Source organism: Bos javanicus, chromosome 3 (assembly GCF_032452875.1).
Source record: "Bos javanicus breed banteng chromosome 3, ARS-OSU_banteng_1.0, whole genome shotgun sequence".
Classification (NCBI taxonomy): Eukaryota; Metazoa; Chordata; class Mammalia; order Artiodactyla; family Bovidae; genus Bos; species Bos javanicus.
In genome coordinates this window covers 44,273,821-44,300,236 of record NC_083870.1, presented here as the reverse complement: position 1 = coordinate 44,300,236, position 26,416 = coordinate 44,273,821, and the positions used below count along the sequence as shown (strand labels likewise).

The following is a 26,416-nucleotide window of genomic DNA, read 5'->3' as shown; positions in this document are numbered from 1 at the left end:
AGTATGTGTAGTGGGATGTTGACTAAATTTATTGTGGTGATCATTTTGTAATATATATAAAAATATTAAATCTTATGTTGCATACCTGAAATTAATATAATGTTATATGTTGATATATGTCAATTATGTCTCAATCAAAAGGGGCGACCCATTGGCTTATAGTGCTTAGGGGGCTGGTTGCTACTGCTGCTGTTTAGTCACTAAGTTGTGTCCAACTATGTGCTATCCCATAGTCTGTAGCCCTTCAGTCTCCTCTGTCCATGGGGTTCTCCAGGCAAGAATACTGGAATGAGTTGCCATTTGCTTCTCCAGGGGATCTTCCTGACCCAGGGATGGAACCCACCTCTCCTGCCTGACAGGCACAGATCTTTACCACAGATCCACCTGTAAAGCCCAAGGGGACTGGTAGTGGTGGTTTAGTCACTAAGTTGTGTCCAACTCTTGCAACCCGATGGACGGTAGCCTGCCAGGCTCCTCTGTCCATGGGATTCTCAAGGCAAGAATACTGGAGTGGGTTGCCATTTCCTTCTCCAGGGGATCTTCCTGACCCAGGAATCAAACCCAGGTCTCCTGCATTGTAGGCAGATTCTACAGTGGGGGGCTGGGGAATAGTATAAATATGGTATAAAAAGATGTAAGAAACTGAAGCAAGAGCCAGGTCATGCATTCAATGGTGTAAAATTTGAATTTTATTCAAGCAAAATGGGACCCACTGGAGTAGTTAAAATCAGAAGCAATATGACCTAAAATAAAATATTTTCAGAATATTTAGGATGCTGGGTAGAAATTGGATAGATGGGATGGGGAGGGTAAGTGTGAAAGTGGAGCAGCATTTAGGAGTAATCCAAGAGCAAAGGTGAGGCATGCCGTGGGTTCAGAGAAGGCTGGTGACAGAGGTGGATGAATTAGAGTTTATTTTGAAGGCAGAAGCAATAGTAAGTACGAATGACTTTAATTCTGAGATCAGAGAGGAGTGGTAAGAGAAAATGGAAAACATTTGTGTTTCTAATTTCAATATGTACTGATTCTATGTATGACCTGTGTAGAAAAATAAATTTATCTTCTCTGTCCTTCATTCTCAGTTGCCTATATTGGCATCATCGGTGGTTAGCCTGTATTTCCTTGAACTCACGGATGTCTTCAAACCCGTGCACTCTGGATTCAGCTGCTATGACCGGAGTCTTAGCATGCCATACATTGAACCCACCCAGGAGGCAATTCCTTTCCTCATGTTGCTTAGCTTGGCTTTTGCTGGACCTGCAATTACGGTAAGAATTGCCCCCAAATTGTGTTTGTCAGCCCCAGAAGACTAAGAATGACCACATTTATGTAATAAATGAGGTGTCCCTGGTGGCTCAGATGGTGAAGAATCTGTCTACAATGCGGGAGACCTGGGTTTGATCCCTGGGTTGAGAAGATCCCCTGGAGTCGGGAATGGCAACCCATTCCAGTATTCTCACCTGGAGAATTCCCTAGACAGAGGGGCCTGGTGGGCCGCTGTCCATGGGGTCGCACAGAGTCGGAAGGACTGAGCAACTAATTTTCACTTTCATGTAATAAATGGGTTAAAAACAAACAATAAGTTTCTGATACACTTCCTCATTAATGTATTTCTCATGCATTCATGGAGAAGGAAATGGCAACCCACTCCAGTGTTCTTGCCTGGAGAATCCCATGGCCAAAGGGGCCTGGTGGGCTACTGTCCATGGGGTTGCACAGAGTTGGACACGACTGAAGCGACTTAGCATGCATGCATGCATTGGAGAAGGAAATGGTAACCCACTCCAGTATTCATTGCCTAGAGAATCCCATGGACAGAAGAGCCTGGGGGCTGCTGTCTGTGGGGTCGCACAGAGTTGGGCACGACTGAAGCAACTTAGCAGCAGCAGCAGCATGCATTCATACCATGTCTCAAGTCTTAGAAACTATGGGAAAGAAACAAATAATTCTATAGCCAACAGACTTTGTTCTCCAAAGTGCATGTTGCTATCAATTTTAGCAGATTAGCACTTTTTATTGATTCTTAGCCCTGAGCATGCACAACTGTACAGAAAAGAGGGTACAACTCACATTCCTGTCCACCACAAAATAAAATAATTTAGATTCAGAATAAGCATTTGGATTTTAAAATGTTTAACCTAAAGAAATGATGTAACCTATTGAAATTGAATTAGAAATCTAGTTATTTTTAGTTTGCTAACATACAAATTGGGAATTAGATATTTTTCAATAAATTTATTAATAAATAACACAAACATAGTCTTTATAGCGTCTCTTTGGCCCCCAAAACCTACCTAAAAGGACAAGAATCATGTTTCAGGGTTAATAATATTTATTTCTAACAGCAGGAACTCTTTACTTTTATGATGCTAATGAATGTCAGAGGAAGTGGTCATTAAATAAAAGGTTGTATTTGAGTGAAGTTTTTATAGGATCCCCTAAAGAACTGGTCTATTCTGGTTCATTATATGGCAGTTTTAGAAAAGTCTCTGCATTGACCTTTTGTATACCCTTGGATTTGTTTCTTTTTTAATTTCCTCACATTAAACAACAGCATTCTATTTACACTATAAATTACATGAAATATTATCAGAAGATAAAACTGAAATTTAAATTTTCCTAGAACTTCATCATACTTAAAAGATGAATTTTGAGACCTTTTGGTCTCAAAACACTTTGTAAGTTTTAAGAAATGAGTTATCTGAACTTCAGTAACTCCAGGATGATTGGAACTGTTAATGATGTACTTGGAAGTAGCTGAGACTCTGACTAAAAGCATATTTAACATGCAATATTGTTCAGAGTGGGCTTCTTTGGTGGCTCAGACGGTAAAGCGTCTGCCTGCAATGCCGGAGACCCAGGTTTGATCCCTGGGTTGAGAAGATCCCCTGGAGAAGGAAATGGCAACCCACTCCAATACTCTTACCAGGAAAATCCCATGGACAAGGAACCTGGTGGGCTACAGTCTGTGGAGTCACAAAATCAGACATGACTGAATGACTTCACTTTCGCTATTGTTCAGAGTAACAGTATTTTCTGGTCATTTCTCTAATGACTTACCAAAAAATCTATTATCATCCAGTTATTTGACAAAAGCAAAAAATATACATGTTTTAAATCTAGTAGACCAGAAAGCATTTCTCCTAATTGGAATATAATGCAGAAATTTATTGTAATTAATATATTTGAAGTACAATTGTAAAATACAAATGCTTGTGACTCTACTGAAGAGACTATGATGACATTTCATCAGTTACATAATTTCTTCTTTATATACCCAGACGTCTTTCTTCCCTGGGTCTTAGACTAAGTGGCTAGGAGAACACATCTAATTGTGGCTTTTCCTGCCAGCGTCATTTATTTCACACTGATCCCTTTGCTGACACTGTTACAGGTCCTGTCAATGACCTTGGCCTCATTATTGTGTTCCTGCTTTTCTGACTCCCTCATTTCCAGTAATAAATTCTCGAAATGCAATTAAGGATGCTTTCTGGGAGATTCTGAGTCAACACTTTCTTTCTTGAGCCTTGAGAAGTGGAAGAACAAGTTTGCTCTGACTACCTCTACCAAGTTGACCTGGGGAACCCAGTGCCAACTCCTTCGGCAAAGACTGCCTGAATTCCCAGGTTGCCCCTGGGCCTCCTCCATAAGCTGTTGCATGCCTCTTTATGGGAGGAGAGGCAAACTAGGGAAATATTTACACTGCTAGGTCCCTGATCTTCCCCTTATCATTCAGGATATTCCAAGATGTCAGTGATTCTTTTCTTCCACACTTCCTTCATGGATTTTGAGTAAACAACTTGATGGTAAAATTAATCTTGACTTCATGGACATCAAATAACTGTCTTTTACATCTTACTCTCTAAACATATATCTTCTCTAAATTTCTAATTTCATTTTCCCTTGTTTTAAAGCCTTTTCCCAAAACATTGGTTTTTATTGTGTCTGTATGTCACTATAGTCGTAAAATAGGGGTCACCAACTCCAGGGCCATGGACCAGTACCAATCCATGGCCCGTTAGGAACCAAGCGAAGCTTCATCTGTATTTACAGCTACTCCCCATCACTCACATTACCCCCTGAGCTTCACCTCCTGGCAGATCATTGGCAACATTAGGTTCTCATAGGAGTATGGACCCTACTGTGAACTGTGCACGTGAGGGATCTAGGTTGCTCGCTTCTTATGAGAATCTAATGCCTGATGATCTGAGGTGGAGCTGAGGTGGTGAGGCAAGCTGGGTGGGAGTGGCTGCCACTTGTCTCTCATCACCCCCAAACCTAGTTGCAGGAAAACAAGCTCAGGGCCCCCACGGATTCTACATCATGGTGAGGTATATAGTGATTTCCTTATATACCACAGTGTAACAATAATAGAAATAAAGTGCACAATAAATGTAGTGTGCTTGAATCCTCTTGGAACCATCCCTCCCCCCATCTGTGGAAAAAGTGTCTTCCACAAAACCAGTCTGTGGTGCCAAGAAGGTTGGGGACTGCTATGCCAGAGCCATGATTCTGTCTCTAAACTTACTACGTATGTTACTGCTCCAACTTCTTTCCCTACTCTTCCTGAAAGTGAAAATAACAGACTCTAATTCCCTATGTTCAAGGATGCCATTTTCTTTTTTTTTCTTTTTTGGCAGTATTAATCTGTTCCAAAATGGAATGGTGGGGGAGCCAGAGAGGCAGGATGAATTCTCCTTTGAAAATCACTTTCATAGTCCATTGGTGTAAGCAGAGGTGCTTCTTATTTTCACCCATTCATATGAAGAGAAGGCAAAGCAAAACAAAAGACCACACATGGGTAGTATTCTTTAAAAGGAGGTTTATATTCTTTACAAAAGGAAGATCAACTGATATTTTTTATACAGGCATTTACATATAACTCATGTGATGTTTGCTGCTCAGGTTTAAATTTTTTTTTTAATTTATTTAGTTATTTTTGGCTGTGCTTGGTCTTTGTTGCTGTGTGCTGGCTTTCTTTAGTTGGAGCAAGCAAGCAGGGGGCTACTCTTCATTGTGGTATGCAGGCTTCTCCTTGTGGTGGCTTCTCTTATCGCAGAGCACAGGCTCTAGAGTGCACGAACTTCAGTAGCTGTGGGACATGGGCTTAGTTGCTTCATGGCATATGGGATCTTCCCAGACCAGGGATCAAACCAGTGTCCCCTGAATTGCAAGGTGGACTCATAACCACTGGACCAAGGAAGCCCCTCAGATTTTTTTTTAATGCTGTGAAAGATATTTTAAAAATTACCTGCCTTTGTATTGTTACACAGAAAATTATAAAACTTCTTTTGTGTCTGTGAAATGTATATTCTTATTTTTTGAAACTGTCTTTAAATTTTCATCTTTAACATTAACTTTTAACTTACTTTTAAGTGATAATGAAACAAGCATTTTGTTTAGTCCTTTGGAGATTCTCAAGGAAAATAGCACAGAATATTAAGGCATTTCATAAATCTTTCCGAAATCTATATGAATAGAAAACATGTGTATGTTCTCTTCCCTGGAAGTAAAGGGATTAAAGAGTAAGCATATCCAGTTTTATAGAAGAATTGTATTGAAATTTATTATTGTTTCTGGGAGGTAACCTTAGCTTTAGGAGAGTATATACTCTCCTTTAAGTGGCTTTTCCAAGGGCAGTGTCCGTATAATAATAAGCAATGTATTTCCTCTCTGCATCTCCCCTGAAACAGTCACTTTAGAATCTCTTTCAAAAACCTGTCCATGATATCTGACATGCACAAAATGGTATTGTTTTTTTCAGGATTGTGTACGGCATAAACAGAATATTGTGAGAAGATACTTGTCATATACTGTTTTCTATTTCCAAATGACAACAGCAACAAATAATTCTGTTGTCAACACCTAATCCTTGAAACCATATTGCATCACAACAGCATGTCATTCAGAATGGGGAGACAAGCAGGCATATTTGAAAATACATCAGGAAACATCTATCCTTTCCCTGAGGACAATTCTATCTTTAAAGCAAATTAAATCATTGTGAAAATGCATACAGTGACATGTAGGTCAAGGTTAAATGAATAGTAGTGTGAAGAGAAAATTAATGTGCTCCTTCAAGAGTGGGAGAGTTGGATAATGTCAAAATACTGACAAGAAACTTCCATCCATAATCAAGCCAGGGTATGAAAGCACTCTCCTGACATATGAGTTTTTAGCTTATTAAGCAAATAAATGAAAACTCTTGAAATTTCAAGGTCACTTGAGATAATGACTGCTGTGTTACATGACAAGAAGCATTTCCCTAATGACACTAAACAAATAAATTCTTGCATACTTTAGCATTCAAGGATAATATGTGAATCACTATTTACATGTATAATTAAAAAGAATCAAAATTATTCACAGAATTATTATTAAAGAAATGAAAATGAAATGAGCCTCTCAATGCATTTCAGGACACATTTCAGAAATGAGTGGTTAATTTTCTTGAAATGATGAATTTGGGATAATTATGATATTATTCTACTTGCATGGTGCAACATGTCACATCTATCTGTGCAGAATATTATAGAATCTTTTGTGTTTCTATGTCTAACTTGAAGTGATAATGTAGTATGGTATTTTTCAAACAGTATAATTAACTTAGTATTCAATGATTTGAAAAAAAATCCCTTCTGATTATTTATATAGTTATCCATAAAGGAGTTTATCAGTGTATACCACAAGATTTTCATGCTTGTAAGGTTATTGGTAGAATTTTATTAAGAAAATTGTTTTTATACACATAAAGGTTCCTTATAATTGTACATACACCATATGGAACTAAATAGATCAGACAGAACATTTGAAGCATAAGGTCATAGATTTAGTCATGAGTTTTAAAAATCATAAATTTAAGTACTTTATAAAATAAATGTTAAGTAGGTGTTGAGAACTGGGAACTATTCCTTGGAAAATATATTTCAGTTCCCAGTCACGGTGATAATCTTTAAAGTGACATGATCACTTATACCTAAGGGACTGCCTGTTCCCAGTTTCTCACTTCCACATTTTTAGCCATACTGATTCTAATTTCACAATAATCTCTGAGGCACAGTAACCCCCAATATTTGATTTTTTGCATTTAAAAAGCCACATTATTTCAAGTCTTACTTTTCTTAATAACTACCAGCCCAAATGCCCAAGGTAATTAGCCAATGAGAATCCCACAGTGAAGGTAACAAAAGCAAACCCTGCAATGCAGGGCACTGTGCTAGATAGTGAGAATAAAAGGTAAAACAAAAAGATGATTTCCCCGCAGAGGGTCACAGTCAAGTGAGAAATAATCCAGCTATGCTAGAGGGAAGGACAAGATACTAAGGGAGCCACACAGAAGGGGCATCCTTCAGTTTAGGATATAGTAAGGGATTTCAAGGGAAAGTTCTTGACGGAAATGATGCCTAAATGTATTGAGTTTGTCACTGATGTCCTGCGTCTTAGAATCCGACAGCAAGTGTGCTGTTCCTTATCATAAGTATGGTCCTCTGTTTACTGAAAACACATTTGCTAAATATTTCATTCTTAAGACACATTACTCACTGGTAGTGGTAGTTGGTATAGTTGCTAAGATGTGTCTGATTCTTGGGCCCCATGGATTATAGCCCACCAGACTCCTTTGTCCATGGGATTTCCCAGGCAACTGGAGTGGGTTGCCATTTCCTTCTCCAGGGGACCTTCCCTACCCAGGGATTGAACCCATGTCTCCTACATTGTAGGCAGTCTCCTGCATTGCAGGAGTATTTTTTACTGCCGAACCACTATTACTCAACATTACTCAGTATGAATGGATAACTCTTCAGAAATCAACCTTATCAAATTCTATTTCAGTTGTCCTGGAGCATTTTCATCCAAATGTTACTGCTTACCTAGATAGATTCTCTTATAATCTACATTCTCCAATAGGATAGTTACTAGCCACATGTGACTATTTCATTTTAAATCTGATTGATTTACATTTTAAATAATTAACTAAGTACAATAAAATGAAATTAAAACTTCAGCTCCTCGATTGCAGTAGCAAAAAAATTTCAAGTGCTCAATAGCCAACAGTGCTATTTCAAGTGCTCAATAGTGGCTGCCATATTGGACAAAGCAGAAAATATGTCCATCATCACAGAAAATTTTAGCAGATAGCTCTGCTTTAGATTGAATCTTTCTACTTTCATGTCTGCTTTACATGGGTGATCCTTCTGCCCAATTCCAAATTTTATTGAAATAATATGCTAATAAAATATTCCTGATTCTAACTCTGGTACTTATTTTATTCTCTCCTTGGGCATCTTGTTTTCATAGTTTTAAGGATAAAATGTTAAGATTCTAGGCGTCAGAGCAGAATCAGTCACCATGTGATTAATCAGCTAAGTAACACTGGGTATTGTTGGGCATAGGGCCAAAGTCTGGATGCTGCAACCACATTGCAATGCCAGGATGCTATCACAATTTTGACCAGTATGTAGGAGCACAGAAGATCCAACTACGCTAGTTACGATGCCCTGATTACTTTTCACTGCTTCTGCAAATACTCAGGAGAAATCCTCCCATCTCTAAAGTGCCTACAAAAGGTACATCTTTACTTAATTTAATTGATGGCATGTTAAGAGATAACTTCCCCTGCAGGAGGGCATGGCAACTCACTCCAGTATTCTTGCCTGGAAAATCCCATGGACAGAGGAGCCTAGCGGCTACAGTACATGGGGTCTCAAAGGAGTCAGACACGACTGAGCAACTGAGCATACATATGTAAGAGATAACTTATATAATTCATCTGCACCCGTTGAATCCATTTTGAATACCCTCTTGTCTTCACAGATTATGGTAGGGGAAGGAATCCTCTACTGTTGCCTGTCCAAAAGAAGGAATGGGGTTGGCCTGGAGCCCAACATTAATGCTGGAGGCTGCAACTTCAACTCGTTCCTTAGAAGAGCCGTCAGATTTGTTGGTGGGTGTGGGAAACCACAAAGAAAGAAAATGTTTTTCAAATAGAAATGTTATATTTAATTACAGATATTATCTTTAAAGCTGTAATTTAGATGTACAGTGTCAGGTACATGATGAATTTTACATTATACGAAAAAAAAAAAAAAACTGTTAAAAACACCCTAATTTAAGTTTTGTATCCACAATGTGTTATAGTTAAGGTCCTTGTTTTGAGAGCCAGTATGCCATGCATTTCAGTTTATTTTTGTCTTAGCTCTGGTAGAATCATGAATTTACTTTAAAATGGTTTCTTGGATCTGGGTTCATTTTTTAAAATGGAGAGTAAATATCAGCAGACCCATATAAATGGATAACCCTTCAGAAATTACTTTAGCCACATCAGTGATTCCATTTCAATTGTCCTGCGGTGTTTTCATCCAGAAGTTACTGTCCATGGAAATGTCACCATGCAGCACAGCATCAAGGCTATTTTTCCTTGGTTATATCATCTAACTCTACCTCCTATTTTTATGAGACCTACAGAATATCCATAGGCCTGTATCAGAGTCAAATGAGCATCTAAACCTTCATCTCTTCTGATTAGCATGTGACTGTCTTAATATTATTTGAGTCACAGACGTTTCTTTTTAACTGAATTGAAAAGTCAAGCCACATTACATCACACCACTGTGAATGTTTTAATTCATTCCTAGTAAATCAGCAAAAAGTTATTTTCACCTGTAACCTCTCAGTTCAAAGAGGTAGCTTCATTTAATACCTAATAGAAAATTAAGTACCATCATCTCTTCCACTGGAGAAAAAAAAAAATCTGGTCTAAATCATGCCCTAGACTCTGCCCCACTAAGAAAGGCACATTTTTGCTCCACAAAGACTGTACGGCAAGAATAATCCCCTTACCAGGATCATGAACTAAGACCACGAAGTAAAACTTTAGGACATCTAGCTGATCTCAGAGGAAGTTTTCCTAATGTAACACAATGCCGTGGCAAAGGGGCACGTAACCTCTCTGAAAAACCTCACGACTATGAGGATGCTCCATCTTATCCTGGAGAGCCCAGTCCCAGAGTCAACCACGCCCATGCCCTGGGGGCCTAGAGATGGGTAGGTTTCCTCACTTACTCATACCCCTCCCCAAGATCTTACATGCTGCTAGGAATCACAATATAGAAATAAAGGTCCAAGGTCACGAATCTGAGGTGAATAAGTGGAGAAAGAACTGGGAGAGCGGTTGTTAGGTGACAACAGGCAGAGAAGGAAAATGCAAAAGGGGCCAGGCCAGAAGGAGAACACTGTCGGGTTACCTGGCTGCCTGTCACAGTGATTTCTATGAGCAAATCGTGAATCAGAATCTCAAGTCAGAATGACTCCAGGGTGTAGAGGGAGCAGGTAGGCTAGACTCCCAAGGATAAGACCAGGCAAGGAACTTGAAGCAAGAATGGAGTTCGAATGTACAAGCCTGCATCAGGGTTTGTCAGTTTATGATTTCAAACTGGTCCCAGAAGAGAAAAGAAAGAACTTAATCAAGAGATTTAAGAATGCCATTTCTGTATTCCAAAATGAAGGAAGCCTCCCACAGCCCGGTACTTGTATGATTATTTTTTTCACCATAGGGCTGGCTTGCTGTCTTCTCTGTTTTAATTAGCATTCCTGGTATGCTAGTCATCTGTACGTAGTCATACCAGGAACCAATCCAGTAGGGTTTGCCTACTGTGTCTGGGGTGAGGAACTACTGGGGAGAGAGACCTGGGAGTACAATTCTGCTAAGCAGTTTGTAGTGATTTTGAATTTTGCTTCATTCCCCGTATTGAATCCTTTTCAAATCACACAGTTGTCATCTTAACATGTTCCAGGTATCTGTCAAGTGACCTACAGTTAATAATATTAAGAATTGGCCTGATATAACCAAACAGACAAAAATCCTTCAAATGACAACTTTGGAGATACTCATTGCCTTCAGCATCTGTTTGGAAGTTTAGAAATTTTCTTCACTATCTTCCTGAAATAAACTCAGAGAAAATGATCACAGTAGATGTCAAGGTTGTTATGTTAATGTGTAATACGCAAGACTGATGATGGCACCACACTGGCATCAAGTGCTAGCTTGGTAACAGGTTCTTTCCTTTTCCTTATAGGTGTTCATATCTTTGGACTCTGCTCTACAGCTCTTATCACAGACATCATCCAGCTCTCCACAGGCTACCAGGCACCGTACTTTCTGACTGTGTGCAAGCCAAACTACACCTCTCTGAATGTGTCTTGCAAAGAGAATTCCTACATTGTAGAAGACATTTGCTCAGGATCTGACCTTACAGTTATCAACAGCGGCAGGTTAGAAATGGAGATTATGAAAACTTCCATGTTGGTGTTTTTATTGTTCATTAATAGCTTGGGGTATCATCATAGGCATACTCTTTTCAATCACAATGACTTAGATTTTATTTTTCTTTGCAATTCTGTGCTCTCTTTAGGGATGATACCATAGAAACCCATTGGTGGCTCCTTCCAACTCCTCCTGTCTCTCCAAATTTCAGCCAAATATTCATTCCACTCAACTTCATATCACCAAACCCCAGTCATGTTCTATAATCTCCTCTATACTAATTATGGGTTTAGAAAGAAAGAAAGTGAAGTCACTCAGTTGTGTCTGACTCTTTGCGACCCCATGGACTGTAGCCCACCAGGCTCCTCCATCCATGGAATTTTCTAGGCAAGAGTACTGGAGTGGGTTGCCATTTCCTTCTCCAGGGGCTCTTTCTTCCCAACCCAGGGATTGAATTATGGGTTTGCTGCTGCTGCTGCTAAGTCGCTTCAGTCGTGTCCGACTCTCTGCGACCCCATAGACAGCAGCCCACCAGGCTCCCCCATCCCTGGGATTCTCAAGGCAAGAACACTGGAGTGGGTTGCCATGTCCTTCTCCAATGCATGAAAGTGAAGAGTGAAAGTGAAGTCGCTCAGTCGTGTCTGACTCTTCACGACCCCATGGACTGAAGCCTACCAGGCTCCTGCATCCATGGGACTTTCCAGGCAAGAGTATTGGAGTGGGGTGCCATTGCCTTCTCTGAATTATGGGTTTAGGTTATCACAAATTGGTTTATTTTAGATATTTATAGTTAGTCATGGCTTATAATCAGTGTGTGTCATGTAGTGACTTAAGTAGAAGACTATATATGATATTTCCAGCTCCGTTACATATTTTATTAAAAAAGAAATCATATGAATTTCCTTTTGGTAGAGTTTTAAAAGAAATAGCATCTACATTTGCATGTGTCTCCTCTGAATAAACCCAGAAAGTCTGTACAGCTCCTGACCTTGCATTTCAGAAAATAAAAACTGAAAAGCTTAAGAAATTACCAAAGCATTAAACTGTTTTTAATCAATAAAAAAAAAGACAGAAACTTAGATGGCAAGAGAAGTTCTAAAGAAATAAATTACGGAAGGGTGAAGGCAGCAAAAGACTGATATAAGAATTTTATTTTTCATTCAGTCAGTTCCCAAAGATTGATTTAAGGGTCAAAAATAATTTAAATACACTTGAAGAATCAGAACCTGATATTATATAATTATATACATATGGTCCATTCAATTCAATTAATTTTGAACTTACATTTAAGACTTGTATTCTATATTCTTTCTCAATTTTTCTACATTATCTTGTCTGTGTTGAATAGTAATCTATTTTATTGGGTATCAAATAATTAGGAGGTCATTAATAAAACTGAATTTTTTCCCATTTTTTATTCATTAAAAGATCTCTGTTCTCCTTCTGTCTTTCACAGTCCTCTGTTCTACCTCTCGCACCTTGCTTCTTATTTAACTAAACAATATACTTTGCGATTCTTGAGATAATAGTCATTTTAAAGTGGGATAGAGAAACATTTTGCTAAAATTAGATTTTTTTCCCTATGCTTTCTAAAGTGTAAAAAACACTTCTAGACCCACTACTGTGAGAATGTAATTATTCTTTTAAATATTTATGTAAATGAAACCATATATTTAGGAGCATAGAGAAAGTTTAAAAGCATTAAAATCTTAGGTTTTATAGGCTTTTACTTTAACCTGACATAATTATAACACCAATAAACAGTTATAATGCTTTCCACCCCATTTCTGCTTTCAACCAGCATTCCAATAGTGTAGAGAAGTGATCCCTTAGAAAGCTAACACTTTATACTGGAAAGTGTATCACTACCCTTCTTTAATACTAATGGTGATTAACAGTGTTTATTTTATCACTCAGATCTTTCTGCAGAAAATCAAACAGAAATTAAAGTTATTGCTTATTACCTTGCAGCTTTTTAGTTGAACATTTTAACCACTCAGTGTTCTTGAGATAATTGTTAGCAGTGTATCAGAAATAGAAGGCATAATTTGACTTCTTCCTTTGGCAGAAAATCATTCCCTTCTCAACATGCGACCCTTGCTGCCTTTGCAGCTGTGTACGTTTCGGTAAGTAACTGGGTCTTTTTCATCAAACTGTGTCCTAGAGAAAATCAGAGAAATGAGTGTTGTCTCCAAACACCAATTAGATTATATTACAGCTGGGTAATAACAGAAGAGTATAATGGCATAAAAAATAGAATTTAGTATAAACAATATAACAGTAAGATAATTTTTGAAATAGTCATAGTATTCATTTAGCCTTGTATCTCTTTTAATGTGATATTATACTTCATGAGAGAGTACTGTGAAGTACATGAATGTTAAAAACTGTAAAACTGAAAGAATTGCGTTAAGTATATACACACAGCATACACTTTCGTTTCAATCATTATGTAACAGCAAATTCTAAGTAAGTGTAAGTTGATAAATGCTCTGCAATGAATTGTCACTATATCTTATTAATATAATAGTTTATTAGATTTTATGTGAAAAAATGGATTGAAATTAAATGACAAGTAACATGGAGACTAACCAGTTATCTGGCTAATTCTACTGCTTTAATTTTTTTCCAGACTTTTGTGTAATCACATAAGTGGTCTGTTATTTATTTGATGGATTTTGTCAGGCATCTCTTTTTTTTCAGGTACAGAAATTAGCCAGAGCAGGGGGAAAGGAATAGTAAAATTGACATCAAGTGTATCAGAGATTTGAGTTTACCTTTTTGTTTGATTAAAATGGAATGGAAAAAATGACCTTTTAAACATACTTACCCTGGTCCTTTCATTTTTTAAAGATGTACTTCAATTCCACACTAACGGATTCCTCTAAGCTTCTGAAACCTCTCTTGGTCTTCACCTTTATCATCTGTGGAATCATCTGTGGGCTAACACGGATAACTCAGTATAAGAATCACCCAGTTGATGTCTACTGTGGCTTTTTAATAGGAGGAGGAATTGCTCTGTACTTGGTAAATAATTTACTATTATTCAACAAAGCACAGTTTAAAAAGGAAAACATGCACAAAATGTCTTGCACTATAATAATTTACTTCCAATGTAGTTTATATCTATGAGAAAATCCCTGGCTCCTTCTCCATTCTAAGCCAAAACATATATTCTACTTTCAGTAAAATCATTTGTTAAACTCATACATTGGGCCAGAAAAGGTGATTTTAGAAAGATTATCACATTTTCCCTTATCACTCTCCCACAAAAAAAAAAAGTCAAGGACTGCTATTACTAGTATAATTTTATAGATGAGGAAAGTAAGTTAAAGAGAGTAGAAGTATAATGAAAAAATTATATACTTTGCCCAATAACACAAATGTGGCACCTGGACATAACTGTAATCCAGCTAATATTTAATTCTTTGTGTGTGTTTGTGCTCAGTCATGTCTGACTCTTTGCAACCCAGTGAACTATAGCCTGCTAGGCTCCTCTGTCCATGGGATTTCTTAGGCAAGAATACTGGCTTGAGTTGCCATTTCCTTCTCCAGGGTATCTTCCCAACCCAGGAATTGAACCCATGTCTCTTGCCACCTGTATTGGCAGGTGGATTCTTTACCACTGTGCCACCTGAGAAGTCCCATTGAATTCTTTAGCAACCTTCATTTCCAAACCTGATCTTCCTTTAAGGGAAATATCTTCAGCATAAGGGAACTGAAATTGTCCATTTCATTCATGCATTCATTACCTTAACATTTATTCAAAATCTGATCTGTGCCAGGTACTATACTGAGCATCACAGCACTGATAAATAAGATTTATCATTTATAAGTTTATAGTGCAAAGATTAAGAAAAGTATAAATGGTTACAATATGTTAAATGACAAAATAGGGTATAAACAGAGTACTTTGAGGATAGCAAACTGCCTAAGAAAGCTAAGGAAGGCTTCACAGTTATACTCATGTTTTTAAAACATGAGAGTTTCTTAGGGTTAAGAAAGGAGGAGGGCATTCAAGCTGAAGAAACTACATATGAAAAAAGATGGACATATGAATGATCAAGTCTTTGTGGAGGGTGAGGGAACAGAAGGAATGAGAGATAATGGCCACGTTTCTAGTTTGGAAGACCGGCAGATGGTGACTTCATGAGCTGACTGAATGGATTTGTACAAGCTGAATTTAAAGATCAATAGGCAGTTGAATAGTTGGGTCTGGAACTTAAAGGAGCAATGACTGGTGGAAGATAGATTTGGAAATCACGAACATTATAGGTGGAAATACCATTATAGTTATGGGAATATATAAAATTGCCAGGTCCTAAGAATAAAAGTCTGACAGTGTTTCTACTGTTTCCCCATCTGTTTCCCATGAAGTGATGGGACCAGATGCCATGATCTTAGTTTTCTGAATGTTGAGCTTTAACCCAACTCTTTCACTCTCCTCTTTCACTTTCATCAAGAGGCTTTTGAGTTCCTCTTCACTTTCTGCCATAAGGGTGGTATCATCTGCATATCTGAGGTTATTGATATTTCTCCAGGCAATCTTGATTCCAGCTTGTGTTTCTTCCAGCCCAGCGTTTCTCATGATGTACTCTGCATAGAAGTTAAATAAGCAGGGTGACAATATATAGCCTTAACATACTCCTTTCCCAATTTGGAACCAGTCTGTTGTTCCATGTCCAGTTCTAACTGTTGCTTCCTGACCTGCATATAGGTTTCTCAAGAAGCAGGTCAGGTGGTCTGGTATTCCCATCTATTGAAGAATTTTCCACAGTTTATTGTGATCCACACAGTCAAAGGCTTTGGCATAGTCAATAAAGCAGAAATAGATGTTTTTCTGGAACTCTCTTGCTTTTTCCATGATCCAGCAGATGTTGGCAATTTGATCTCTGGTTCCTCTGCCTTTTCTAAAACCAGCTTGAACATCTGGAAGTTCACAGTTCACATATTACTGAAGCCTGGCTTGGAGAATTTTGAGCATTATTTTACTAGCGTGTGAGATGAGTGCATTTGTGTGGTGGTTTGAGCATTCTTTGACATTGTCTTTCTTTGGAATGAAAACTGACTTTTCCCAGTCCTGTGGCCACTGCTGAGTCTTCCAAATTTCCAAACTAAGAGCATGGCATCTGGTCCCATCGCTTCATGGGAAATAGATGGGGAAACAGTGGTTGACTTTATTATTTTGGGCTCCAAAATCACTACAGATAGTGATTACAGCCATGAAATTAAAAGATGCTTACTCCTTGGAAGGAAAGTTATGATCAACCTAGATAGCACATTCAAAAGCAGAGACATTACTTTGCCAACAAAGGTCCATCTAGTCAAGGCTATGGTTTTTCCAGTGGTCATGTATGGATGTGACAGTTGGACTATAAAGAAAGCTGAGTGCAGAAGAATTGATGCTTTTGAACTGTGGTGTTGGAAAAGACTCTTGAGAGTCCCTTGGACTGCAAGGAGATCCAAAGAGTCCATTGTAAAGGAGATCGGTCGTGGATGTCCATTGGAAGGACTGATGCTGAAGCTGAAACTCCAATACTTTGGCCACCTCATGCGAAGAGTTGACTCATTGGAAAAGACTCTGATGCTGGGAGGGATTGGGGGCAGGAGGAGAAGGGGACGACAGAGGATGAGATGGCTGGATGGCATCACCGACTCGATGGACATGAGTTTCAGTGAACTCCAGGAGTTGGTGATGGACAGGGAGGCCTGGCATGCTGCGATTCATGGGGTTGCAAAGAGTCAGACACGACTGAGCGACTGAAATGAACTGAACTGAAGAATAAAAGAAGCCAGGAAATCACCAATATGCAAGTAGCATGCAGAGGAAAAGGCCATAATGAAAGAAACTAAGAGGATCTACAGAGAAATAAAAATTAACTGCCTATTGGAGCAGTTCTAAATCTTGTGATCTTGGAATACTTGTGAAAAGCATTAATTAAAAAAAGGAAACATATTAAAGTGAGCAATGATTTATTTTTTTCATTTTTATATACTAGTAGCATAGTCAGGACTGTCACTTCAGATCTCATACTTCCTACTCATACTTTCTTCAGTGAAGGAGAAAGCCATCGAATGAAAATGTGTGCCAGGAACTGTGCATAAGCCTGGGTTGTCCTGGGAGTGTTCTTTGGCAACAAGTGTTAGAGAATAAGACTGAGAACTGTCACTCTCCAGTTCATGCACTGTCTGTATATGTCTTATTTTCATGGTGTCTTAGAGTCCCAAGGGTTTGGGCTCGAATCTCAGTTTTTCTGCTATTTGGCCAATTTTGTAGCCATTCAGAAGCCTGATTCTTCATCTATAAAATGGGGATAATAACTATTTGCCTCATATCATAACAAGGACTCAAACACTATATTTATTAAGCCGAGTTCTGGGCACTGAATTCTGAACAATGTAGGTAGAGGTTATAGCTCTGAAAAGAAGAGAAGTGAAAAGCAAAGGAGAAAAGGAAAGATACACCCATCTGAATGCAGAGTTCCAAAGAGCAAGGAGAGATAAGAAAGCCTTCCTCAGTGATTGATGCAAAGAAATAGAGGAAAACAACAGAATGGGAAAGACTAGAGATCTCTTCAAGAAAATTAGAGATACCAAAGGAATATTTCATGCAAAGATGGGCTCCATAAAGGACAGAAATGGTATGGACCTAACAAGCAGAAGATATTAAGAAGAGGTGGCAAGAATACACAGAAGAACTGTACAAAAAAGATCTTTACGACCCATATAATCACAATGGTGTGATCACTCACCTAGAGCCAGACATCCTGGAATGTGAAGTCAAGTGGGCTTTAGGAAGCATCACTATGAACAAAGCTAGTGGAGGTGATGGAATTCCAGTTGAGCTACTTCAAATCCTAAAAGATGATGGTGTAAAAGTGCTACACTCAATATGCCAGCAAATTTGGAAAACTCAGCAGTGGCCACAGGACTGGAAAAAGTCAGTTTTCATTCCAATCCCAAAGAAAGGGAAAGGGAAGTCGCTCAGTCATGTCCGACTCTTCGCGACCCCATGGACTGCAGCCTACCAGGCTCCTCCATCCATGGGATTTTCCAGGCAAGAGTACTGGAGTGGGGTGCCATCGCCTTCTCCGAATCCCAAAGAAAGGCAATGCAAAATAATGCTCAAACTACTGCACTCATCTCACATGCTAGTAAAGTAATGCTCAAAATTCTCCAAGCCAGGCTTCAGCAATATGTGAACTGTGAATTTCGAGGTGTTCAAGCTGGTTTTAGAAAAGGCAGAGGAACCAGAGATCAAATTGCCAACATCTGCTGGATCATGGAAAAAGCAAGAGAGTTTCAGAAAAACATCTATTCTGCTTTATTGACTATGCCAAAGCCTTTGACTGTGTGGATCACAATAAACTGTGAAAAATTCTTCAAGAGATGGGAATACCAGACCACCTGACCTGCTTCTTGAGAAACCTATATGCAGGTCAGGAAGCAACAGTTAGAACTGGACATAGAACAACAGACTGGTTCCAAATTAGGAAAGGAGTACATCAAGGCTATATATTGTCACCCTGCTTATTTAACTCCTATGCAGAGTACATCATGAGAAATGCTGGGCTGGAAGAAACACAAGCTGGAATCAAGATTGCCTGGAGAAATATCAATAACCTCAGATATGCAGATGACACCACCCTTATGGCAGAAAATGAAGAAGACCTAAATAGCTTCTTGATGAAAGTGAAAGAGGAAAGTGAAAAAGTTGGCTTAAAACTCAACATTCAGAAAACTAAGATCATTGCATCCGGTCCCATCACTTCATGGGAAATAGATGGGGAAACAGTGGAAACAGTGGCAGACTTTATTTTAGGGGGCTCCAAAATCTGATCTGATCTGAAAATTACTTCAGATGGTGACTGCAGCCACGAAAATAAAGACGCTTGCTCCTTGGAAGAAAAGTTATGACCAACCTAGACAGCATATTAAAAAGCAGAGACGTTACTTTGCTAACAAAGGTCCGTCTAGTCAAGGCTATAGTTTTTCCAGTAGTCATGTATGGATGTGAGAATAGGTCTATAAAGAAAGCTGAGCACTGAAGAATTGATGCTTTTGAACTGTGTTGTTGGAGAAGACTCTTGAGAGTCCCTTGATCAGCAAGGAGATCCAACCAGTCCATCCTAAAGGAAATCAGTCCTGAGTGTTCATTGGAAGGACTGATGCTAAAGCTGAAACTTCAATACTTTGGCCACCTGATGGGAAAAACTGACTCATTAGAGAAGACCCTGATGGTGGAAAAGATTTAAGGCAGGAGGAGAAGGGGACAATAGAGGAGGAGATGGTTGGATGGCATCACTGACTCATTGGACATGAGTTTGAGTAAACTCTGGGAGTTGGTGATGTACACGGTAGCCTGGCGTGCTGCAGTCCATGGGGTTGCTAAGAGTCAGACACGACTGAGCAACTGAACTGAACTGAACTGATGTACAGTCTGGTGGAAGATGGTCCTAGATGTATGAATTTAAATACAATTATTAATGGAACATGAGGTAGAGATTGTTTACCCTGAAAACTTTTGTAGTGAGAACATAGATAGGTATTGTTTAGAAGAAGATTTTAGCCAGGAATTGAAATACTTGGAGAGGGAGAAGCCTGACTTTATTCTGTTCCTGTTTACACTCTGCCTTGAAATTATTAATTTATCTATTTTAAGCCTATGCCCTTGTTCATTGTTAGGCACTCTACAAAATATCACATCTGTGGAATTCCTTTGGTTTGGTCTGAAAATTAGACAGTGGCTCCCTTCTGTTGAGCTTAACATGCAAATAGTTATCTGCTTCTTGCTCTTATCTCTAAACTAAGCATCTCAAAAACTGAAAATTCAGCAGGTATTAGATCTTTTGCATGTCAAAAGGTTAAAAAATTCTGAATCTTATCTTTAGCCTTTATCAGATTTTTATCCCCAAAATCTAAAAAAAAAAAAAATTTTGATCACCTGAGTGTGAAGACAAGATTAAATAAAATTCAGCTTAAGTTTAGTGTAATAATACTGAGCTTATCAAATATAACTTTCAAAATTTAAGATCAGGTTTTAGGTGGAAAAAAACTAAGAACCCAATATAGGGACAGTTTCTGCCCTCTTTTCCCAGAACATTCTGTAAAATGCTGCACACATAGTGCTGAGCTCCATGTCAGCTGCGAGGATGTGTGTCTCTGACCTCAATACAAAACCTATGTCATATTTTATGAATGATTTGTTGTTCTGCATTTCCACATGCAGGTATGATTGAATGGTATGATTTCAATCGTACCATCATGAGGTATGACTGAAAATGGAAGGTAAAGTACATCAGTTAAGCCATCTGAGGTGTCACTCAACAAGCAGTTCATAAATCCAGGAAAATGAATTGCTTTGAAAAAACAGAAGATGGTTGATTCACGTTGTTGCATGGCAGACACCAACACAACATTGTAAAGCAATTTCCATCTAATTGAAAAATAAATTTTAAAAAGAAAAACAGAAGAATGCCCTTATTTCTCTCATTGTCTGACTTCTCTTCTCAATACAGAGGATAAGACTGTCCAAAACATCTGGTGGGATGGAGAAAGAGAAAACCCAACTAATAATGAAAAATAATGGACTTTATAGTTCTGAAGAGTTAGTTCAGTGGCTGATGATATAACTTACAACTATTTCCTGAGTAACTGTACTTTTAGTTTTGGTTGTTTGTGTCAGTGGGGTATAGCGAACACATCTTTATGTGCCTCACTACATCCTCCAATGCAAACTCTCAGTAACCATGTCGTCTGGTGCCTGATGTTTATTGTTTCTCCCAACACTAGGGTCTGTATGCTGTGGGGAATTTTCTGCCTAGCGAAGAGAGTGTGTTTCAGCACAGAGAAGCCCTCAGGTCTCTGACAGACCTCAATCAAGACCCCAGCCGAGTTTTAGCTGCTAAAAATGGTAGCAGCACTGACGGAATTGCTCACACTGAAGGCATCCTGAACCGAAACCATAGAGATGCTAGCTCCTTGACCAACCTCAAAAGGGCAAATGCAGATGTAGAAATCATCACTCCACGGAGCCCCATGGGGAAGGAGAACATGGTTACCTTCAGCAATACCTTGCCTAGAGCCAACACCCCATCCGTGGAAGACCCTGTGAGAAGAAACGCCAGCATTCATGCCTCGATGGATTCTGCTAGATCCAAGCAGCTCCTCACCCAGTGGAAGAACAAGAATGAAAGCCGCAAGCTGTCTCTGCAGGTTATAGAGACCGAGCCGGGACAGTCACCACCCAGATCCATTGAAATGAGATCAAGCTCGGAGCCGTCCAGGGTGGGGGTCAATGGAGACCACCACGCTCCCAGCAGCAATCAGTATCTCAAGATCCAGCCTGGCACCGTCCCTGGGTGTAACAATAGCATGCCTGGGGGACCAAGAGTGTCCATTCAATCCCGCCCCGGGTCCTCACAGTTAGTACACATCCCTGAAGAGACGCAGGAAAACATAAGCACCTCCCCCAAAAGCAGCTCTGCTCGGGCCAAGTGGCTGAAAGCTGCGGAGAAGACTGTGGCTTGTAATAGAAGCAACAGCCAGCCTCGCATCATGCAAGTCATAGCCATGTCCAAGCAGCAGGGTGTCCTCCAAAGCAGCCCCAAGAACACTGAAGGCAGCACAGTCTCCTGCACCGGCTCCATCCGCTACAAAACCCTAACAGACCACGAACCCAGTGGGATCGTGAGGGTTGAGGCCCACCCGGAGAACAACAGGCCCATCATACAGATCCCGTCCACCGAAGGCGAAGGCAGTGGCTCCTGGAAATGGAAAGCCCCTGAAAAGGGCAGCCTTCGCCAAACGTACGAGCTCAACGATCTCAACAGGGACTCAGAAAGCTGTGAGTCCCTGAAAGACAGTTTTGGTTCCGGAGATCGAAAGAGAAGCAACATTGACAACAGTGAGCATCACCACCACGGAATCACCACCATCCGCGTCACCCCGGTAGAGGGCAGCGAAATCGGTTCAGAGACTCTGTCCGTTTCTTCCTCCCGCGACTCCACCCTGCGGAGAAAGGGCAACATCATTTTAATCCCTGAAAGGAGCAACAGCCCCGAAAACACGAGGAATATCTTCTACAAGGGAACCTCCCCAACACGGGCTTATAAGGATTGAGTGATAATCATTCAAATCACTTGAGTCACCCCAAGAGACAACGTGTTGATTCTACCAGTGCTCTGTTCCAGCAAATCGGGAACCTTCTCACCAAACTAGAGTATCCACCATCAGCCCGCGATTCACTGACTCTCGAGAACTATTCCACCCAAGCTTGTAGACTTCACATCAAGGGAAGGGAAAAGCACAATGCAAGAACCTAACTCATGCGATAATGTGAAGACTCTTCCTAAGACCTACCTTCAAGCGCAAAACGTTTGCAGAGGGCAATATCAAAAGAAAGCGGTTTCCTTCAGTGTATACTATTGTACTTCCTGAATGTGCCAACTTTAGGGTTCTTTCTTTATAATTAGCTGTGGGAATCCAGAACACACGTTTTCCCTGCAGCAGAGGCCATGCAGTATTATATATTCATTTTGCAGAATCTGCACCAAAAGCTCAATATGGGTGGTGCTGATTATTATAGTACATATATGGTGTAAACTCTCAATTTCTATTTAGCTGTGAAATAGTGGTGTGCAATTCCTTGTCAAAGAAATGCTACTGTTATTAAGAAGATGTTGGCTTCTTTGTGTTAGAATAGGACACCCTGCAGCTTCTCTGTAGTGGCTCAGTCACAGTCAAAAAATGAAAAGGTATTGTGCATTTCTTCAAAAGTTTGCTTTCTTCAACAACAAAAATTTATAAGGATATTTTCAGTGAAAGGGAATAACCAGTACTTTTCTGCATAGCTTTTTGCTGTTTACTTTTTATTTCAAGTTACTGCTAATGAAAAATCAGTTTTTAGTGAGTAAATTTGCATAATTTAAAATATTATTTTAGAGTTTTTTGAAATTGATGTGATCATATTTTGCATTTTATGGCTTCTCCTTTATTTATTGACTTAAATTTTTATGTTATAGATACATTCTATTTTTAATGCAGAAATAACAGTTGATATTCCTTGAGCAAAATATACTGCTGTGAATTTATAAACAAGAAATATGAACCGAAACTTGACATTGTGGGTTACACTGCCAGCAGTGTTGATCATATGTTAACCTTAGATGTTTCCAGCCAGCTGGCTTAAACTTCTAACTTAAGTAATCCAAAATTTTCATTTTGTTCCAGATTATTAACATTTTTTGATATCCTGATAACCAGTTAGAGTCACAGTGATTGGGTTTTGCCATCTTCTCTAAAATATTTTGTTATTTGTATACTAACAGGATGAATCTGAAAAAAAAAAAAAAGAAAATTGATAAGTAAAAATATCTCACAGTGTACATTAAGAATGTATTTCTTCAAAATAGATAGGCACAGTTTTTGTGCTCAACATACAAATAACAGTTTTTGCTACCTATCTTGAATTAAGCCTTCAACTTAAATCAATGGAAACCAATATTGTCAATAAGAAGAAAGTGAAAGCAAAACATTTTGAGGTGTTTTTCCAACATAAAACTTTAAGTATGAAGAAATATTTGGTTCTTGTAATTTCACATTTAACCTTTTTACACCATTTCCTAAGAATTCTGATGTACATCTCATGATTGCCACGGGGACAAAAGGTAACAACAATGCTGGTTAATCTTAGTTCAGTTTTCACTGAGAGCAGAAGTAGTTGTTTAGAGATGAGTAAGTACCACATTCTTAATCAACTTCTACTGGAAAAGGGCAGAGCTTTCTAGAGTAACCAACCTCCTACGGCATTAGGGATTTAGCTGAAACCATCAGAACTGAAAACTCTGGCAATAAAATACAGATTCAACTATATCCCTTCTGGTAATTTCCTTCTCAGAGAGGGGAGTGGGAGTAAAATGTTGCCTTCCCCACTTCTCACCACCACCACCATTATGACACTCCTACTGGCTTTTGCCAATTATAGAGAGAAAGGTGGATTGGTTTTAGTGCTCTGAAGAAAAAAAAAAAAAGCTGCAGCATTTCAGGTGCAGTATGATATTTGCTAATCTTTCCTATTTCTTAACAAAAGATTTTAAAGTACTTCTCTAGTCACTGAAGTTTTTTTTTTCTTTACATGAATATTGATATATTCTTTTTCTACTCAAAGTGCCAAAGGCTACAGTTTTTAATGACTTAAATTGTACCACATTGTTAAGGAAATATATAATGATGGTCGCTAGAACTCAGACCTCTGCATGTGTATTTGATAACACATCTTTTGTAAACAAAAGATTACAAAGAATTATTTGTTTACATTCCACTGGTACCTTAATTTAAAACAAATGAGACTAACAGGTGGTATCTCTTCTTAGTGTTCTATTTATCTTATTTGCTAATGAGAGCACTTCTTCCTTTGTTAGGCTGTGCTTTATTGATAAAACCAAGTATTGAATAAAGAGAGTTAATTATCTTTTTAAAGTAAATAAAATTATGAAGATATATATGATATATATAAAGTATTGTGTTTAATAAAATGTTATGCAATGTTTTCCAAACTGATAAAGTTTGTAAAGTGCTATAATGTATTTTGTTAAGTACAGATCAGAGCTATTGTGTGAGTATATTGTGCTAACATCATAGAAATAAAGATTAGATTTCTTCATCAAAATTGGAGCATTTTGGTCTTTTACTTCAGAGTATGAATTGATAATACTTTATAGGAAAACAGCTGAAAAAATTAGAATGACCCAGAACTGATTATAATTAGAAGAAAGTATTGCACTAAGAAGGAAAAGCTTCTCAAACTATGACATAATGTTTCCTTATCGTTTAGAATTTTGGTTTTATGCTTATTAAAGAAGTTCTTTTAAATTTATTTAGACCTAGATTTTTCACATATCAATGTTACAGAGTATTGAAAAAGAAAATGGGAAAGAATCATTTGTGTAAGTACCCCTTATACTATGATTGGATAAGTAACCCTGATCCTAATACATTTCTCATGAGGTATCAGGTGAGTGGTTTCTGGGTTATACACGTAAGAAGTTATCATTAAAGCCATATCATTTATGCCTTTTACAGGTCAAGTCTTTACTTGATATCTATGGGTTATTTCATATTCAAATTCAAATTGAATATGGAAATTCATTATTCAGAAAGTAATTTAATTAAAATAATTGAAGGAAATCAAAAGGAATTGAAATGGTTTAATCTAAAAGGGAAATGTGGCCTGGAAAATGGGTAATGGTTTGTTTGTGATTGAGTGTTTAATTTTCTCTGCTTATTAAATGTCTCCTGTCTTTATTCTGTAGAAAGTTTCTACTATGCTCTAAGATCAAATGCTACAGTTTGAAGGAAATATAGATTTCAGTCATAGTATATGATATTGTAGGCTTCCTTGGTGATTCATGGTAAAGAATCTGCCTGCAATGCGGGAGACCTGGGTTCCATCCCTGGGTTGGGAAGATCCCCTGGAGGAAGGCATGGCAACCCACTTTAGTATTCTTACCTGGAGAATCCCCATGGACAGAGGAACCTGGTGGGCTATAGTCCATGGGGTCGCAAAGAGTTGGACGTGACTGAGCGACTTCACTTTCACTTTTCACTTTCATGCATTGGAGAAGGAAATGGCAACCCATTCCAGTGTTTTTGCCTGGAGAATCCCAGGGACAGAGGAGCCTGGTGGGCTGCCATCTATGGGGTCACACAGAGTCAGACATGACTGAAGCGACTTAGCAGCAGCAGCAGAGTGACTAAGCACAGCACATATGATATTACAGATGAGACCCAATAATGGGAGATTCCCAGGGACAATGCTTCCTAATAGTTAAAAAGAAGAAAAAAAAAAAAGAAGAAAACAAAATGTCTAGATGAGTCCTCTGATACAGAAATGATTCTCATTTCACTGGCCAAACGATGGTCAATAAAAGTCCCTAACTGCTAGTGTTTATTCACTATCATCAATGAGAAGGAGGGGCAAACTGAGCAAAGCTATAGTTCTGCCGCCAATTCTATTTAACAGACTTATTGAGTGTTCATTTTGTCTCCTTTACTCCTTCTTCATTAAGATTTTCAGTCATAGCCTAAGAGAAAAACCTATCTAAACTCTAGGGTTAGATTTTAAAAATAGTACAGTTGACAAGTAGGTGATTGAGT

At 38.7% G+C, this 26,416-nt stretch overlaps 1 protein-coding gene across 2 annotated transcripts in view; it reads left to right on the top strand.

Annotated features, from left to right (window-relative positions):
* PLPPR4 (phospholipid phosphatase related 4) overlaps nt 1-24,929 on the top strand; it is a 55,162-nt gene extending 30,233 nt beyond the window's left edge. The window contains exons 2-7 of one of the 2 annotated variants that reach the window (XM_061411104.1): nt 1,083-1,268; nt 8,812-8,941; nt 11,073-11,268; nt 13,329-13,386; nt 14,114-14,287; nt 21,053-24,929. In XM_061411104.1, coding sequence (XP_061267088.1) covers nt 1,083-1,268; nt 8,812-8,941; nt 11,073-11,268; nt 13,329-13,386; nt 14,114-14,287; nt 21,053-22,381 — 2,073 coding nt within the window. In that variant the 3' untranslated portion in view covers nt 22,382-24,929. Of the gene's footprint in view, nt 1-1,082; nt 1,269-8,811; nt 8,942-10,168; nt 10,407-11,072; nt 11,269-13,328; nt 13,387-14,113; nt 14,288-21,052 lie in introns of those variants that run through there. The other variant, XM_061411105.1, reaches the window with a different exon arrangement.
* The last annotated feature ends 1,487 nt before the right edge of the window (nt 24,930-26,416 follow it).